Source organism: Euwallacea similis, chromosome 35 (genome assembly GCF_039881205.1).
Source record: "Euwallacea similis isolate ESF13 chromosome 35, ESF131.1, whole genome shotgun sequence".
In the NCBI taxonomy this organism is placed as follows: Eukaryota; Metazoa; Arthropoda; class Insecta; order Coleoptera; family Curculionidae; genus Euwallacea; species Euwallacea similis.
In genome coordinates this window covers 218528-236142 of record NC_089643.1, presented here as the reverse complement: position 1 = coordinate 236142, position 17615 = coordinate 218528, and the positions used below count along the sequence as shown (strand labels likewise).

General features: G+C 34.0%; 2 protein-coding genes across 2 annotated transcripts in view; one reads left to right on the top strand and one right to left on the bottom strand.

Annotated features, from left to right (window-relative positions):
- LOC136418420 (cell division cycle-associated protein 3-like) overlaps positions 1 to 17615 on the top strand; it is a 106502-nt gene that overhangs the window by 44093 nt on the left and 44794 nt on the right. The window lies entirely within an intron of this gene.
- hb (hunchback) lies at positions 1287 to 11503 on the bottom strand. Its single transcript, XM_066404549.1, has 2 exons — positions 11177 to 11503; positions 1287 to 4405 (listed from the first exon to the last, which is right to left on the bottom strand). The coding sequence occupies exons 1-2, from the start codon at positions 11387 to 11389 to the stop codon at positions 2990 to 2992; spliced, it is 1629 nt and encodes a 542-aa protein (XP_066260646.1). The 5' UTR covers positions 11390 to 11503; the 3' UTR covers positions 1287 to 2989.

The following is a 17615-nucleotide window of genomic DNA, read 5'->3' as shown; positions in this document are numbered from 1 at the left end:
TCGCCTCGATATTGCATTATGTCGGATTACCGGAAACATAGAGGAGGTTAACGCAGGTGACATTTTCTCTAGAATGGATGTATCCAACGGACATAAATTCATTATTGGGTCTGGAGATTCTCCTCATGGACTCTCGCACTTCGATGATCAAAGTCTGTGGACTACGGCTCTCTCAAAAAATCTGAAAGCTTCCTCGCCTCTTATTCCAATGTAACAAAAATCGAGCGGTGCCATCGAAATCAATCATTTTATCCCTCTATAAATAATAAATAGTGACGTAGCCCAATTTAACACATCATTCAAGCAAGAGATCTAAGAAATGTCAAATTTTATTAGTCATTTATGATAAGCTTTATAAGCCTTCACAAACGGGGTTGTAATGTATTTTTAGTTTCTGAAATCCATACTGGGTTATTTTCATATATATTTTCATGAATTTGAAGGTGTCTTGAACCTAAATTGAGAATCCAGGGCGTCATTAATTGAAGTGTTCAGGTTTAACATAGAATAGAATTAATTTCAGATGATGAAAGTTAAAACAGCTCCTTAAATTGGTTGAATTAATAAAACAAAACTGCACGTAATAAAACAACCTATAATTATCTTAATAGTTTCCAATTCCCAGTATAGATTCTTCCGTATGCGGCAACATTGCGTTGTTCATTTGTCAAACCGTCATGGCGTCATTTAAAGCGCGCTAAACAAGTGCGACAAAGACAGACATCCGAGTTTAAAGCGTTTAACTGCCAGAAACTGACGTTGAGTTGCTAAACTTCGTTTATTTTATTTAAAAATAGGATTTTAATTTCTTGTAAAAAAATAAGCGATAACAAATTTTGAAAAGTCAAACCTCAATGAAATACTTATGGCCTTGCTCTACTGTTGTCTCCAAAAACATTTTTACTGTATAATAAATTAAGAAAGTAAACAGAAGTTTCGAATTATTGTAAAATTTTCCTGAATCCCTATGATTTATCATAGTTTAACACCATCACTAATACAAGCACTATTTTATTATTGATAATATAGGAACCAATATACTTTGTTGTCTTTCACTTATTTATTACCTCGAATTCGGTTATAACCGGAATTTTCAATCATGTGCCAATAAACAAATAATAATTCCTTGTAGACTGTTGTTCGAAAAACACACTCGAATGCAACAAATCCATATTATATCAGTCAATCAGTGATGTCACCAGGTTGATTATTTGTTAATCACAAATAAGACGAGCCCACTGAAAATTATCTGCCTCGTGTGCAAATTTAAAAAAAAACTTCAAGAATATTTTCAAATCATTTTATTAGAAATCTTCGTAATAATTAATTATTACATATATAAGGCGAATTCCGGTCCATCATTGGTATGACCTGGGGTTATGACGATGTTGGCGTCATAAAGTGAAAGGCAAATTTCGTGCCGATACAAATGCAAAAGATTGAAATTTGTGACACGAAATTTCCTTGAAAATTTTAAAACACTCCCTTTCCAAATCATGGTATACATGCATCACAGGGGCCTATGATAATGTCCATGAAATGATGATATTAAAAAGAGTTTGTTTTCTAGACTGAATTGGAATGGTTTCAGTTACTTTTTTTTTGTTTTTTTTTTTAATTTTTTGTTCGGGCGTTGAAATTTAAATTTCAACTTTAATTAACCTACGCATATACCACATTAGTGAAAAGGATAGTTTTTTAAAATTATCCATTATACTAATGCCAATCAAACACTATGTACGAAGGGTGATATTTCCGAAATTGGAAGCCCACTCATTCCCATAAAATAACATTATATAAGGTGTTAATGTGATCATGTCACAAAAAAATGATAAAAATAATAAAAATTTTAATTAAAAGAATTAAATTTAAAAAAATTTAATCTAATTAAAATTTAATAAAAATAAGACGAAAGTGCTATCGATCGAAGTATTGGATAGCTCCAGCAATTACTAAATTTAAAAACATTAAAAATAAATTAATAAGAAAATGAAAACAAATTTTAAACTTTTAACGCCCCGCATTACTGAAACGAGAAGCGTGCGAACATTTTCTTATTTAGATTCCTTACATTATTTATTACAAAAATTTACCCTCATAGTTTTTAATAGGATCACATTAATGACCTGTATATATATATATATATATATATATATACATATATATACATATATTATATATATATTTATACACACACACACACATATATTTCCTCGGGGTCATTTCAGTGGGAATTGTTGAGCAAAGCGAATTTGGAAATATGTACTTTCAGGCATTCTGCGCAAGATACTTGCGCAAAACGTCTGTACAACACAATAAACTAACACTAGAACTATTAAAATTACGAAAATGAAAACAGTCACAAAAATTGATTACTAGGCTCAGAGCGCGGAGTTATTATACAAATAGGTGTTCGAAGAATTTTATTTTTGTTTTGGGAACGATTCAAACTAAAATTTAAGATAAAGTTCTTCGAAAATCTCTGCAAGATCAGTCTTATGGTTTTAGGGTATACAATCGAAGACTGACTCAGTCATAAAATTGACTTAAACTGAGTCGATCCTCAGTTAGACATGGCCTCTACAGGATGACCCACTAATACTTAAAGACAATCACAAAATTATTTACAGACAGTTCTTTTTGGTATCGTAGAAAAAATTATTTACACTATATGACAATTATTATAAAATGGAATTACTGGTATAAAAATAGGACTATACCGCATTATAATATAACTAAACTTTCACAATTACACTAAAATTAAACTAAGGAGATCGGAGTTGTACTGAAGTAAATCCACAGTGGCCAGACAGGAGAAAATCCTAAACTTGACCATAAAATAACCTATGAAATGTCTTTTTCTCCTAATCTAAAACAATTGCACCAAGTCGAGATGACTAGCAGTTTAAGATACCGACTTATATTCGAAGAAATATGACTACTAAAATACCGCTATTTACTCTAAATACACGCCTAACATTTTTACCACTTAATGTGCAACCTTCGCAATGTGCATGAAGAAATTCACTTTGTTCTTGCACTCCTCCCCGCACATATTGCACGTAAACGGGCTGTTGTACCCATGGTAGCCCATGTGGATTCTGTAGAGCACCTCATCTTCGAAGGAAATCCCGCAGGGTTCGCATTCAAACTCTTGCTGCTTGGAAACGGTAATGTCCTCCTCAGCCTCCCCTTCAGTCTTCACCTCAGGTTGATTTTCAACGACCTCAACATTGCTAAACACAGTAGTCATCGCCTCGTCCTCGTTTTCCGAATCTCCGCGTTCCGATGTCTTATTGGTCAAGTCCAGGGCGCCCGTGTCGTCCCGAATTGGCTCTGGGTTGCTAGTGGCCATATTGTGCTTGGCTAATTCCTCTAAGCGCTCCCTGAACATATTGTGAATATTCAGCATCATCTCTGGACCCATTGGAGGGAATCCGGGCAACGGCAGCAAGGGGAATGGCAAAATTGCCTGGGGGTTCAATAATGGGTTCAGCATAGGTGGCATCATTGGTACTTCTGGCATCATTGGCATTTCTGGCATCATTGGTATTTCTGGCATCATTGGTACTTCAGGCATCATGGGTGGGGATACTTCTGGCATCTTTGGTTGATTTGATATTTCTGGGGCCTGAATTGCTGGTGGTCCCACAATTGGGGGAGAATTTCCTGTTTTCTTGACTTTGGGCCCTCTACGAGTGCCATACACATCAATAACTGGATAAGGGTTTGGAGTACCATCTGGGTTTAGTACTACGTCGGGGGTATGCGTGTACTTCCTCAAGTGCATCTTCAAAGAGTGACAATATTTGGTCTCGTAATTGCAATCAAAACATCTGTATTGATACACCTTTGAATGAGACTTTAAATGAGAGTTCAACATCGACTTGTTGACGCAGGAGTACTCGCATTGGGGACATTTAAACGGCTTAGCCCCGGCATGATTTAACAGATGATACTCCAAATGGTGCTTGTATTCAGTCACGAATGGGCACTGAGGACATTTCAGTGCTTTATCGGTTTTGATGTGTACTTCAGAATGAGCCCAAAACTCAACTTTGGTGTATGCGGAGAAGTCACATTGTTTGCACTTATGCACCTTCATCTTTCCGTGAGAATTCATCTTTGGGCTCCGAAATCCGTCCATACCATTGACGTTTCCTTCGTTTTTATTTGCCAGAACCGGGCTGGGGTTGTTAGGCTGCTTGGCCCCCTCTGGGCTCTGAGGGTGGTTGTACCAAACGGGTTGCGGCAGATTGCTGTTTGCCGAGGAGAATTGGTAAGTGTTGGCGGGGGCGGGGGATGTGGTATTAGTATTGCTTCGGATGCTGGCGGGGGAAATTGAGAGGTCACTGCAGGAGGTCACCCCAGAGTCGTGGGGTGCGTCGTCCATGGGTTCCTCTTTCTGAAAAAAAGAAATTATTTTATTAACATTTTTTTCTTTGGGTGGGGGAAAAATTTAAGTAGCTGAAAACTTGTAAAATTTGAGAATTATTTGAAGTAGGGTTCAGGCACAGGGTTAGATACCCGTTTATTAGACATTTCTATAAGACCTGCTCGGGAAAAACGACTTCATGTCTTGGTAATATAGCATAAGAATTTAGGGTGGATTTGGGGAAGCACTTTTGCAAGAGCCATAAATATTTTGGTACTCGATTTTGTGATTAATATGTATGTGAGTTTAAAATAAAAACGCCTTACGTTAGAATTTTTAAAAATTGCTTTAAAGACGACTGATGGTAAAGCTATTTTATATGCAATGGCAATCAACTGGAAAGTTGTACATAAGTTATTAAATTACGCGTATTTTCACAAGTATTCCCGTGGTCCTGAATAAGTCAATGCTGTATATAAGCAGATTTAAATTAAGGCTAAATATGCAGGTTTTCAATATAAAGGATTGTGTTATAACACGGTGAATTCTCATTAATGGTGGTTGGATGAATATTCAAAACGTTTGATTGCAACTATAGCAATGAAGTGAATCCGATTTAAGGTACATTGGAACAACCTTTTTGCTATTCAGAAGTTCTGTATTTCTGGAAGTTGCTTTATGCTGTGTGTCCGATTGAAATCTGTTTATTAGTAGAAATTAAGTCTTTAAATAACATAGTAATAAAATGATTTTTAATGGACAGGTTTACTACGAGTAAACATGCATGTTAGAAAAGTTTAATGGCAAGTCCACAAAAGGATTGAGCGTTCAAGTGGAAGTACAAAGAGTATGTTGGGCAATCCGGCGACACGTGTTTCTACTTATGTTCATCGTGTTTGTACTTGTGTAAATCACAGCAGGAATCCATTGTAAAACAACCGTAGTTGTGATGGATTCATTCCATAAATTAACGAAACTGTGAATGTTTGAGCTGAGCTGGTGCCTTCTTGTGGTTCTTTTTTTTCTTTCGATCCTTTCCAGACGGCACCAGCATATGCGCATGTTGGGACATGCGCGCCACGGTGTATGTGTACCTACTTTGGACCCAGGCATGCCTGATGTTGCCAGTAAGTAGGAACACGTGTCGCTGGATTACCTAACATTCTCTTTCCATTTCTATTTCAACCGTCAAGTCTTTTGCGGACATGCCACTAACTTTTTCTATGATAATTTTTCTTCGACAATGTGTCTTTTGAGATTTAGGTTTAACGTACAAATTGGTCTTTAAAAGGATCTTTCATATAGTTTAATTTCAGAAATATAAGAGAATAACGTTGAAGAATCTCCGGAATTGAACATATATTTCTAATTTTAATAAAGTGGCGGTTTTCTTAACCAAAATCGTTGTCTAAATATGTATTTCAAAATTAGTTACATAATGAGAGCTGGTACCTTCATTTAGTAATTCACGTAAAAAATTGGACGAATAACAACAATGGTTAAAGTAGTTCTACAAATACGGCGTACAACATGAATAAATTCAGATTTCTGCCTTTTTTCTAATTTGTTAGCTCATTAGAAAATGCATTTTGTCTAGCTCGTGTCATATTACTCGACCTCGCTTCGTTCATCCCACAAAATCCTACTCGTTACACAAATCTACGTTCACACTGGTTATATAAATAGTTATTTCCAACTTTTCGTCATTCGGAAATGGGTTAATCGAAATAAATCTAGTAATTGGGAAATGTTTTAAGTGACAAACAATTAAAAAATGTTGTTTAATGAATAAATCCCGTCACTTATCAAAATTAAGAAGAATTCAGCGCATTGAAAGGGTAACAATATTGAAGAATTTAAGATGTTCATGGGGCTAAATTTTTTTTTTGTTGCTATAAAATACTCCACAAAAGATCTTGTATTGAGTTTATTTGACAAGTCTAATTTCTTATGATTATATGAGTAGCTTTAAAGGTTAATTCAAAGAACGCAGAACTGTTTCGAGTTCTTAAAACATTCAGAAATATTTTTTAATTTGCGAAATTGAGAGAAAAAAAATTAAGGCAGATACGAAGGTAAACCTTAACGTATACTTATTTTTCAATTCTCTGTCATTCGACAATTCATCCATAGGCGTTAGCTCTGTTAGGCGATTCTTCATATTTTTTGACGATCTATAGGTCAATTAGAGATTCCTAGATTTTCATTCAAATAATTTTTTTCAAAAGCTTCTTGATCTTACTTGCTTGTCGATTTACAAGCCAATTCAAAATATTCAAGAGCACCAAACTTTTATGAACACTATTTTATTTGACGAATTTAGGGTCACCGTTTTGAGGAGTTAAGGGAGACTAAATCTATTTTTGAACTTTTCGCTATTCAAATAGGAATGGATCAATTTTCGGGAATTTATGGGTAAATTTAAAGTATCGAGAAAATGAAATTAAGAGGTAACATTTATGTGCGGATTTTAAGGTAAGCACCGTAATGAATCTAGGGTAGTTAAACTTATTTCTCAACTTTTCCTCATTTCAAAAATGTGTGCTATATTTTTCCATATTGATGCGTGACGATTTACGGGTAAATGGCTCTTAAATGATATCACATCCAATAATTAAAAAAAAATCAAAATATTGAGATTTGTGTTTCTTTGAAGAGACTTTCCATGTCGAAACCAACCATTTCTCCATGTTCTTCTAAAACCGAGCTTACGGTAAACCGATGGAAATGCATTGAAGAAGTAAAAAATGGGTTCGGAGCGAAGAAAGTGCCTTCAGAAAAAAAAAGACTCGTCAAATTTGTCAATCTTCACGGATGACTCAATCATATGATGACATCAAATACGTCCCTGTTCATCAAAAGGCAGTCATAAAAAACCATGTTTACATAATGTAAAACCAATTGTTTAAAACGAATCAAAGGCCCCGCGTGCGTTAAATTTAGGCTGTTTGTTTGTTTTACCTTTTTAAAGGCAAAAGGAATGGATAAGGAAATGGTTACATCCCAGATTTCCCGGTGCTTTTATCGCCTATTTTTCGAAAACAACCGGGCTGTTTTTCAAACGATTAATGCCGGGCCAACGTCGGACTGCGCAATGTTTTTTAACTACGGTTTCAAATGTGACTCATTAATTTTTAAGAACTTGAAAAAACAACTTTGGATCGAGGCTGAATGGAAAGTTTCTGCTAAAAATACGTTTCAGAGATGTGGTATGATTAGGCAATAAAAAGGCGGTGTCACTTAATACTCAACTTACGTTATTGTTGTGATGTAAGATGTAAGCACTTAACCATGTTATAACCTCCCCGAAAAGTATCACACGTGCGTGCAATCAGATCCTCCTTGTTTGTTATCAGGTGTAACTATTTATAACACGAATAAATAACAGAGTGATAATAAAAAAATAAAGACACAATTTCGAGCCACCACTTGTTTGTTTCGCTTTATTATTGTTAACCACGTTTTATTTAACATTTAAAAAATGCACATTTGGCTCGATAAAACGGGCAAAGGAAATGACTTATCAGTTTTGAATTAATGCTAATTTGTGCGCTCAAACATCTCTGATATTTTTTTTTTTTATTGGGAAAACAACGCATCATGAAAGTGTGTCAATGATTCATTATCACAGCAAGGTGAAATTTGACCTGCTTTAGAACCACTGCTCTGGGGTAAACAGACAATTCGGGATAATCGTAAATGATTCAGAAAAAGCTGGCTTTTTTCGGAAACGATCGTAGTAGTGAAACATGGAATTTCCCCCCACGTAAGAGTAATTAAAAAAAAATTGAGAAATAATATATTTATCTTCGTAATAGGAATAACAACCGCTCATTGGCGAATTAGATAAATATTTTTGTTCCACTTGAATTCGTGCAATGTATGTACATAAGTTTTTTCTTGGGACCATGGCGACATTAGAATATGCATATTAAGGAGTCTTAGGTGCGCACGGACAACGAAAAATGCTAATTGCCTGCTAGAATTGAGCATTTTTTGAATATGATTAATAATTTCTTGAACAATAAATCCGCTAATTAGCGACATTTAGCACGATTTTCATGGGCTTGGATGTCGGAGAATAGGGGCGTGTGACGTCTAGAAGGGGTCAAGAGAAAGTTTTGAAAATTCAATAAAATTTTTATTCATACATTGGGTGTCTTCAGAGAAAAGAAAATGAAGGAAAGCGAGTTGAGGTAGTTTTAAGGAAGACGGCAAAGAGAACTATTGCTGCTCTGAATAAAAATACTTGAAAAAAGAGAGAGAGAGAAAAACACGGTGACTCATTCTACAGACAATTAACATATTCCCAATTAATTACCTCACATTATTTAAATAAGAAATTTGATAAACACCTTTGCATAATGAAATGTTTTATATGTGACAGTTTTCTATTATTCCGATATTTAACTAAAAAGAGAACCGCGGTCTCGACTTGCCCTTATGTCTTAGTTTATAGAACTTTAATTTTTAATTTCCAAAACAAGAAGTTTAGTTTCCATGGTAGCAAATGGAGGCAAATAGAAGTTTTGTAACAAAGAATTTTATCTAGAAATATAAGAAATTTGTGTCAGGAATTATAAAACTCTGCCATGCGCTTCACAGGTTCACAAATTCGAGTTTTTACCAACAGCGAGAAATAGCCCTTAATTACTGGCAAATAATTTTAACTCATCAAAAAATACATAAACCTGGCAACGCGGCTTTGAAGTACGTACTTGTATTAATTGCTATCTTGTGGGAATGAGGTAAGCGACCCATCCGGGGACAGCTCGAAATGCGCAGTGCTTGCAATTGGACCTAGTGGTTTTTGGATCTAATAGTGAATAATTGAAGAAGAAAAATCAAGAAACGGTTAAGGGTCCTATTTTAAAAGTAGAGAAAATACTTTTGAATTAGAATTTGAGTTTTAAAAATAATCGAAAAACATCAAACGCCGCCAATGACTTTTGGATCAAATAAGTTTGTAATAATTATGAATGCGAAAAAAGCAAAACGAGGGCGTACCTAAAGTAAAATTGACCGAGGCATAAATGCTTATTTAAGACATTCAGAACCACACGAAATTTAAAAATTTTTTAATAATTGACCTGTCGAATTTGATCGTCTGCGCTAATGAGCTTTGCATGGAATAGCCTAATTATTCTGTATAATCAGTATATTTCGTAATGTAATTTGCTAAAAGAATTGTAGAAACGTCGAGTAAGGACACTGAGTGGGCCACAAAAACCCTCTTATATATTTAAAAAATAGCAAATTTAATGTGAAGATAGGTCTACTGTGCCAATGATTTTTAAATGAAATAATCTGCTAATTGTTGTCTGTAATCAGTAAATTTTACATTTTATTTTGTTAAGAAACAGAGGCGTACTGAAGCGGCATTGAATAGCACCAGAGAAAACTTTTATTAAAGAACAAGCTAAAAAATAATTTAATAACTTTAATAACCACAATAAACCTTTTATTCCCAATGGTTTTTGGATAGAATAATGTCGAACAGTGAATTATGCATTTGATTTACTGAGAAACAAAGGCGCAGGACTGGAGCATTTGATGATAGAAGAAAACCTTTTTCTACAGACTTGAAATAAGCAATTTTTTAAAAATTATAATAAAATATAATAAAATGTGTAACCAAAATAGAGTTTCTGCGCCAATGAGTTTGAGATTTAATACTTTCATAATTATTACGTATAATCACGAAACTTTGCAATTTGATGCGTTAAGAAAACAGGCATATGGAACCAGCATTGCATGAGAAAAAAGAACCTAAATTTTTCCTTGAATTTTTCAACACTTATATTAATCAAAAGTGATCTTTTGCCCTAATAAGTTTTTTGGTCGAGAAAAAATTTCGATCGTACTGAATTTTCAGACAACCAAAAAAGGATTTTAAGATAAAAATAAACTATGACTCCGCAAAAACTTATGCTTTAGAGGACACGCAAAATATAGGAAAGTGTTTTAAATACTGTTAAATGAAAGCAGAATGAATATTAAAAATGGGAAAAAATATGGAAAATTACTAAATTAAATACTTAAAGTAAGAAATAAATATGAGTTACAAATTTTCAAAAAAAATACTGTTCTTGGAAAAAGTAAAATTTTGCAAACTTGGAAAAAAACTGTTAAATACCGGAAAAAAATCAACATTTTTTTCCAAATGTATGCAATACTGATGCAAGTGCATACCGCATAAAAAAACAATTTTGTGAAATATCTGAAATTCTCAATATTATCCATTTTAAATTGAAAACACATTATTTTCATACAAAATTAATTACTCACATCCGATCCATACAGTTTTAAATCGGCTTAAAACCCCTGCATACGCCAGGAAGAATGTTCAGCACTAACTACATAGTACTTATACGAAGAACCGTAGGTTCCCCCACTAAATCGCCATTTTCAAAAATATTTTCACAATTTGAACCTTGAACTGTGTTAAAATACGTCATGAACTATTCTTGTGTGATAAATTTTACTTTTTAGAAGTTTTTACAACTCAACCAATTCCAGTAAGTAGCCAATTATGATAACCAATTATATGACGCAAATTGCATATTTTATTAAGGAAATGAGTTTTTTTTAGTGGTATAATTGCAATTTGGATGGATAGATAATAATTAGCAAGTTTTAAGTTTAATACCAATAAGCCATATGGCACCGATCAATAAAATCGAAAACGAATTTTACGAGAATCCAAATACAAATTTTATATAAAAAAAAAAAAATCTCCCTTTTTTTTGAAGACATAAATAAATACAGTAAATAATAATTTTAAAAATTAAAGAAACTCACCACCCCATTGGCAGGATATACAGCATTCCCAAATTTCGGCCATCCAGCCGGCTGCATGGGGTTGTACGTATTTTCCTGCGCGTGCTGCTCTGAGGAAGCCGGTTCCTGCTTCGAAACGTCGGACTGCATTTCCTCTATTGTCTTAAGTGCACTAATCACACTTGAGTCGCCACCTCGTAGTACTTTAGTGGGAACTATTGAATCACTATACATGAAAACAAAACGTAATCGCGCACGTTCAGGTCGTAGTTATCTATGACCGAATGACGGATGAAAACATCGAATGCGATCTGTCTAGAGCGGAAGTTCAGATTCGACTGAGTGAGCATTGAACATGACGTCGCTAGTCAAGCACACGCCCCCCACCCTTGAACCCTTCGAGTCGAAGCTCCACCCTTTTTAACCCTCCGAGCGGGGGCGCCACGGTCGAATGATAGGGCCCAACAACTCTTTCGCGTTGTTTTAATAGACGGAATAATTGTTTGTTTTTTAACTGATTAGTTTGAATGCATGTCTGAATATCAATGAGAATGTTATCCGATAATTTAATGAGGAAATAAATATCGTATGACTGGCTGTTATGATTGCGAGGATTATGTTCTTAATGAGTTTATTTTTTAGAATGTGCGCATCGTTTTATGAGGAATTTCAATTTGTGGGATATCTGAGGAAAATATTTCACGAAAATATCACTTCTCAAGGGAATTTAACAAGGATTTCGAACCCCCATAAATACGATTATGTCCTATGTTCCTGAAGTAAATTTGCTTTTAAGTGCTTTTCAAATGAGATGACATCAATAGCTTAGCTCATCAGGAGACGCAATTCATCAAATTTAAAATAGCTAAGTCTTCAGCACAAGATTTTGTGTGTGCCCTTTTTTCCCCATATAATATGGCCCTACATATGCTCAAATAGTTCACTAAGTTTTCACGCTAAAGGAAATTTTAGACTTTTGAACTAGAGAAGTCAGTGGCGTCTAGCAACACGGTTGTAAAAATCTTAAAGGCAAAATCTGTAAATTTGTATTGACCCTTTAAAAATAATACTTAGTGGGACCCTAACGTATTTGCTAAAACAGTTCGCAAAACTTTCAAATTTCTAAAGGAATTGTTGGGCCTTGAAACTGTATATTAGTCAGGAGCTTAGCTTGATAAGAAACGGAAGTTATTAAATTTAAAATTTTTGAAGGATTCTTCTAACTTAAATAAATGAATTTTGAGGAGAAAATTTATATCTGTTCATTAAAATTTTAACTTTTTAGTGCTTGTAAAGACAATTTTGAACTTTTGAACTATAATGTCAGTAGACCCTTACGAAACTCTGTATCGTAAAATTTTAATTAATACGGCTAAATCCGTCTTCCTTACAGAATATTAATTTCGTAAAATTTCATTTTAACTGGTCAAATGGTTCTCTGGATACGTTTTTGTAACACTTCAAAAATTCACCCTGTAGAGAAGCGATTATAAAGTTTGAAGTAATAATCTGCATTTGCCTTATAAAATCCTAATTCCCAAACAAACACATCAGTTTACTGAATTTCCACTTTTCTAAGAAGAGTTTTGGGTTTTTTAAATGCAACAAATGACTAATAAACATTGTTTAGAGCTTGGTTAAGAAATTTAAATAACTAAACGTTGAAGGCAAAATTTAAATACATTTTAAAGCTTTTTATGGCTATTTGGAAACGCTATATGACAAGCCCCTGCTACTGATAAACAAAGTTTACAAAAATGTTACATCTTTAAAGGAAACGTTTCTGCTTTTAACTGCTCTTAGCTTGCCTAGAATCGTAATTATCAAATTTAAAATAATGCGCCTTGAACACAAAATTTAAGTACTAGTTTTACCTTTTTAAAATTCTCTATGAAACATCGCTTCATTTCTTCAAACAATTTACTAAATTTGTGCACCTATAAAGAAAATTTTATCCTTTTAAGAACTGTAAAAGAATCAGTGGCGTACATTGCCGACAAACACAGGCTGCCAAAATTGAAATAATTGAGTTTTCAAGATACAATTTCATTCTGATGGTTTTCCCTTTTTAAATCCTCCTATATCCCACTCTACATTTGCTTGTCCAATTTACTAAATTTGCACGTATTTTTTGAACTGTAAAAAAGCAATGACGAATCTTGCCCAAAAACATAGTTAAGTATATATAAAGTTTTGAATAACAGTCTAGGATTTTGGCTATCTTTTCAGACAGTTGTTAATTTTTAAACTCAAATTGGTGGGTTTGAAAATATTCTAAATCATACTAAAAGGTCTTTTTTCAAGACTAGACTAAAAGACAATAATTATATCCGATTTAAATTTTTTTAAACTCTGTATAGTGCGACTCTGTTTTTCCTAATCGAAAATCAGTGGAGCAGTTTATCCTAACAGGCTATTTCAAACTGAATAAAAAAATGCTATTTCAAATTGTTTTAACTCTAAAAACCTCTACGGCACTGCTTTTCTCTAGGATTTTTGAACTGAGAATAAATTTGTGGCGGAGTTATAGCTATAAAGGCAGTTAGAAAAATAATATTTACATAGAATTTTATAGTAAATCCCCACTTATGTTGCCGCTGATTTTTAACCCAAAATCATTCAAATTTTTGATTTTATATTGAATTTTTAATATTTTTGATTTGTAATGTAATAAGCGAAGTATGTTTTAAAAAATATTTTGTTGTCTTGAAAACCTAAAAAAAAATTGAGTTTCGGACAAGCTTTTCATATTGTTCTTATACGAGCAATTTTGATAAGAACAAAACAAAAAAAATACCCAAACATTTATATTTATAATTAATTAAGATTCACAACATTCCATTAATGTTCACGTTCCACATTCACATGTTGGAACGTGAACTCAAATTGGAATTCAAATGTTCTTTCGCTATATCACTTAATTTTTGATTTATGGGACACCTCGACACGCATTAAACGGAAAAAATGACTATGAGCCAACTGGCTGTAAATCGGACTTACAAATTTGTTTTATGCGTTGTATTTAAGTATCACGGTTTCATCTCTCCCGCGACGTTTCTCAAACATTTAATTTACCTGATAAGCGATGTTGATCGAGCTAAGAAACTGTCCCATGCACCCCCGAAAAAAGTCAATTTTCTGACAATTCGATTCCATATCGATCGATCATCCCACGATATCCTGGAACCGAATATGCCAGAAAATTCCCTTGACGATTATGTTTTTATCGAAATAGCTTCGTCATGACTGGAAAGAGGTTAAAGGAATAAAAAGACACAAACAGTAAACAAACTATTCGAAAAATTTCCAGAGATGTTTACGAACCGGGAATCTCGCCTTCATACATTTCATAGCATTGCAGGGACGTAGTGCGGAGTAATAAAAAAGATCGATTTCTAATGTTTTTTTAATCTAGATGCAAAATCCGGGTCTTAAATGCTCAGCTTTTTGGGCAGTAGCATAAGTGCGATATGTGTTTTTAGTTAATTGATCCTGAAGTGGCTTAACCAAAAATTGCTCCGTGCACGCTAATGGGTGTTTAGCTAATGTTTGTTGGCGTAAAAATATTTCTCCGAACATCTGCACAAATACGGGAATTTTGTTGAATGCAAAACAAAGAAAAAATCGTTCAATTCGCGCGAATTAGAATTGTTTTTTGGAATGGACGTTTTTTTGGAATTTGCGAAAACAAAAAACCCCGCACCTACGACCCTGCAAATAGCTTTCACAATGCATCTCTGAACGAAAAGTGAGCGTTTTCTCTCTATTAATAGTTTAATAAAGGAGGGCAATATTTCCGATATAAACGCACGTACAGTTTTTTATTTATTTTGTCATAAAAACGGGTCTGCAGTGGCGCCCTCAGCTCGGTTTGGGGAATTTTTATAATCCATTAAATTGTTTCATCATTTCCCGAAGCATGGGCGTTTTATTGCGCTTTTTATCGTATTCTTCTTCAAAAATTATGGTTCTATTTTCATAACTGATCGGTTCGAAAGTTTATCGATATTATACGCAGCGGGTCAGAATCCCGAAGGCGAATAGGAGACAAAAATACTTGAAAATATTAACATATGGAGTTTTAGTTAACAAAAAAAAAACAGAAATTGCACAGCTTCGAATTCGACAGTAATTCATTTCTTGGTTGTGTAACGCCGAAATACTTCCCAGTTCGTTAATTCTACTGCAAACACACCTTTCCCGAAATCGCACGGAAAATGCTACTTTACGAGCCCCTAGTTAGTGCCACACGAATGTGGCACACTAGTTTCCCCATCTTTTTTAACCCCCGAATGCTACCCGGGTCGCACCTGTACCCTAAAAAGGAAAAAATATTCTACTATTTTTTGCTAGCTGATAACACCGATTTGTCCTTCACAGCAGTTTCACATCACCGCTATCCCCTCTTGGAGCGGGCTTCATTGGTTCACTGTTTAAAACTAATTGTAACTTTCTTTTGAGATACACTTGAACCCCAGGGTACTCTTTGGGTACTAGAAAATATGGATAGCACTCTAGGGTTAATTCAGGATTTAAAATTTCAAGCTAGTATTCTTTAAATGTGGAACTATCACTTCCATGTTCTAGAAAAAGATTTGTAAGCCTTGAAAAATACCACTAGTGGTTTGTTTGACAAAAAGAGAAATGGTACAATATTGACATAAACGATATTCCAGTTCTACCTGAAAAGGTAACTCAAGGATATTTTCTCCAAAACGACACGATATTTTTGCAAAATGGTTCACAAGACAATCAACTTCTTGAAGCGTGACACACGAATCACATCCCGACAAAAAAATGGTTTTATAGCCCCCTAATGAAAACCACTATTTTTGCAACACTTTGGCATCATTTACCATACCTCTGTCAAGTGCTAATAAATCATTCCCAATAAAAATCGGATAGGTGTCTTGCTTTGGTGCCCATACTAAAAAATAGTCAAAATTTACGGTAATTTTGGGCCTCGTCCTCATAAAATAAGCAATTGTCTCTTTAGGGCCAGGCATCATAAATGAATTAAGGGATTGTAACAAATTAAGGGCTGAAGTTTCGGCAGGAGACTTCAAACGTTCCCTCCAGGTATATAACGTTTCCTTTAGGCAATGATCCTTGGAAACAATGCCAGCAAAAGTTTTTAAAAGTATAAATGCCAATACCTTGAAAATAATGCCGGCCATGGAAACATCCAAAAAAGGGTCTTCCATAATATAATGCTGGAAGATGATAAAGGGTATTTTGAACTCACCACCCTCTACCAAATGCAGCCCAGCCATCTGAATTTATTTATTTTTTAAATAGCAAGGGTGTGGGGCAAAATCCATGAGTAGGACATATAGGTGTAGAGTTAAATGGTTTTCAATCAGGAATAAGTAATGGCAGTGATGAGTAATTGAAAGTTTTATCGTAATTAAATTAAAGCGTAAGATTTATTACTCAATATTAATATTTTTTTATAATAGGTGTTCGAAATGTTGTCCGTTATTTGCCACGCAAGATTACAAACGATATTCACATTTTTGACGTACATTGTTATCAAAGAATTAATAATAATGTTCGATGTAAAAAATGAGATATTTTTCTTTTATCGGTATTTATGAATGTTTTTCTATCTAGCGAATCGTCGAATCCTGTTTATTATCTGTAGATTATCTGTAGTGTTCAAAACCTAACCAGAAATAATTGAAGACTTAAGATAGCGAATTATCATTGAGTGTCGTGAATTCCTAAGAAAATTTTTGTCAATGTGCGCCCTGTACACATAAGGTTCAGATAATAGGTACAGTACAGCAGATTTCAATTTCGATGGTTAAATGGATTTTTTTTGCCACGCAGCTAAGCCGGTTTTCATACACTCATTCCTTTAAAATTAGGTTTTACTTTAAATACTTCAAATACTAAAACTATAAATTTCTTAAAAATTAAAGTTGTAGGTGAAAAATGTTATTATATGTTTTCAAATAAACAATTCTTTTCGGTTTTATGATTTTGTTGTTGTTTATCAATTACCAACGTACTACAAAAATTGAAAAAATTGTTTATTTGGAATAATAAACTAATGTTTAGTTTTTTTCATAAAGTGATGAACATGTTATCCCCTGCTTTATTTTTCATTAATAGTTTTTTGCAAAGCGTTTTTAAACCCTCTGTAAAAATTGATTTTAGTTGCGGCACCTTTTTCACAACTTATCAAAACCTTACGATCGCTACGAATGTCTCGAAAATCAGAAAAATATGTGTAATAATTAGAAAAACGTGAAACAATATAAAATATAGACATTTTTTGACCCACCGTGGGATTACAACAATTATTACTTTTTTGTATTCAATTTTAGAATAATGCCTCACCCGCAAGTAGGGGTTGTTGGAGCGGTGGAATTTCACACTATTCTCAGACTTGTTTCTAATTTAACAGGAACTTTGTGTTCTTGTGAAACTTGCCAGCGATACAATAATTTGGCCC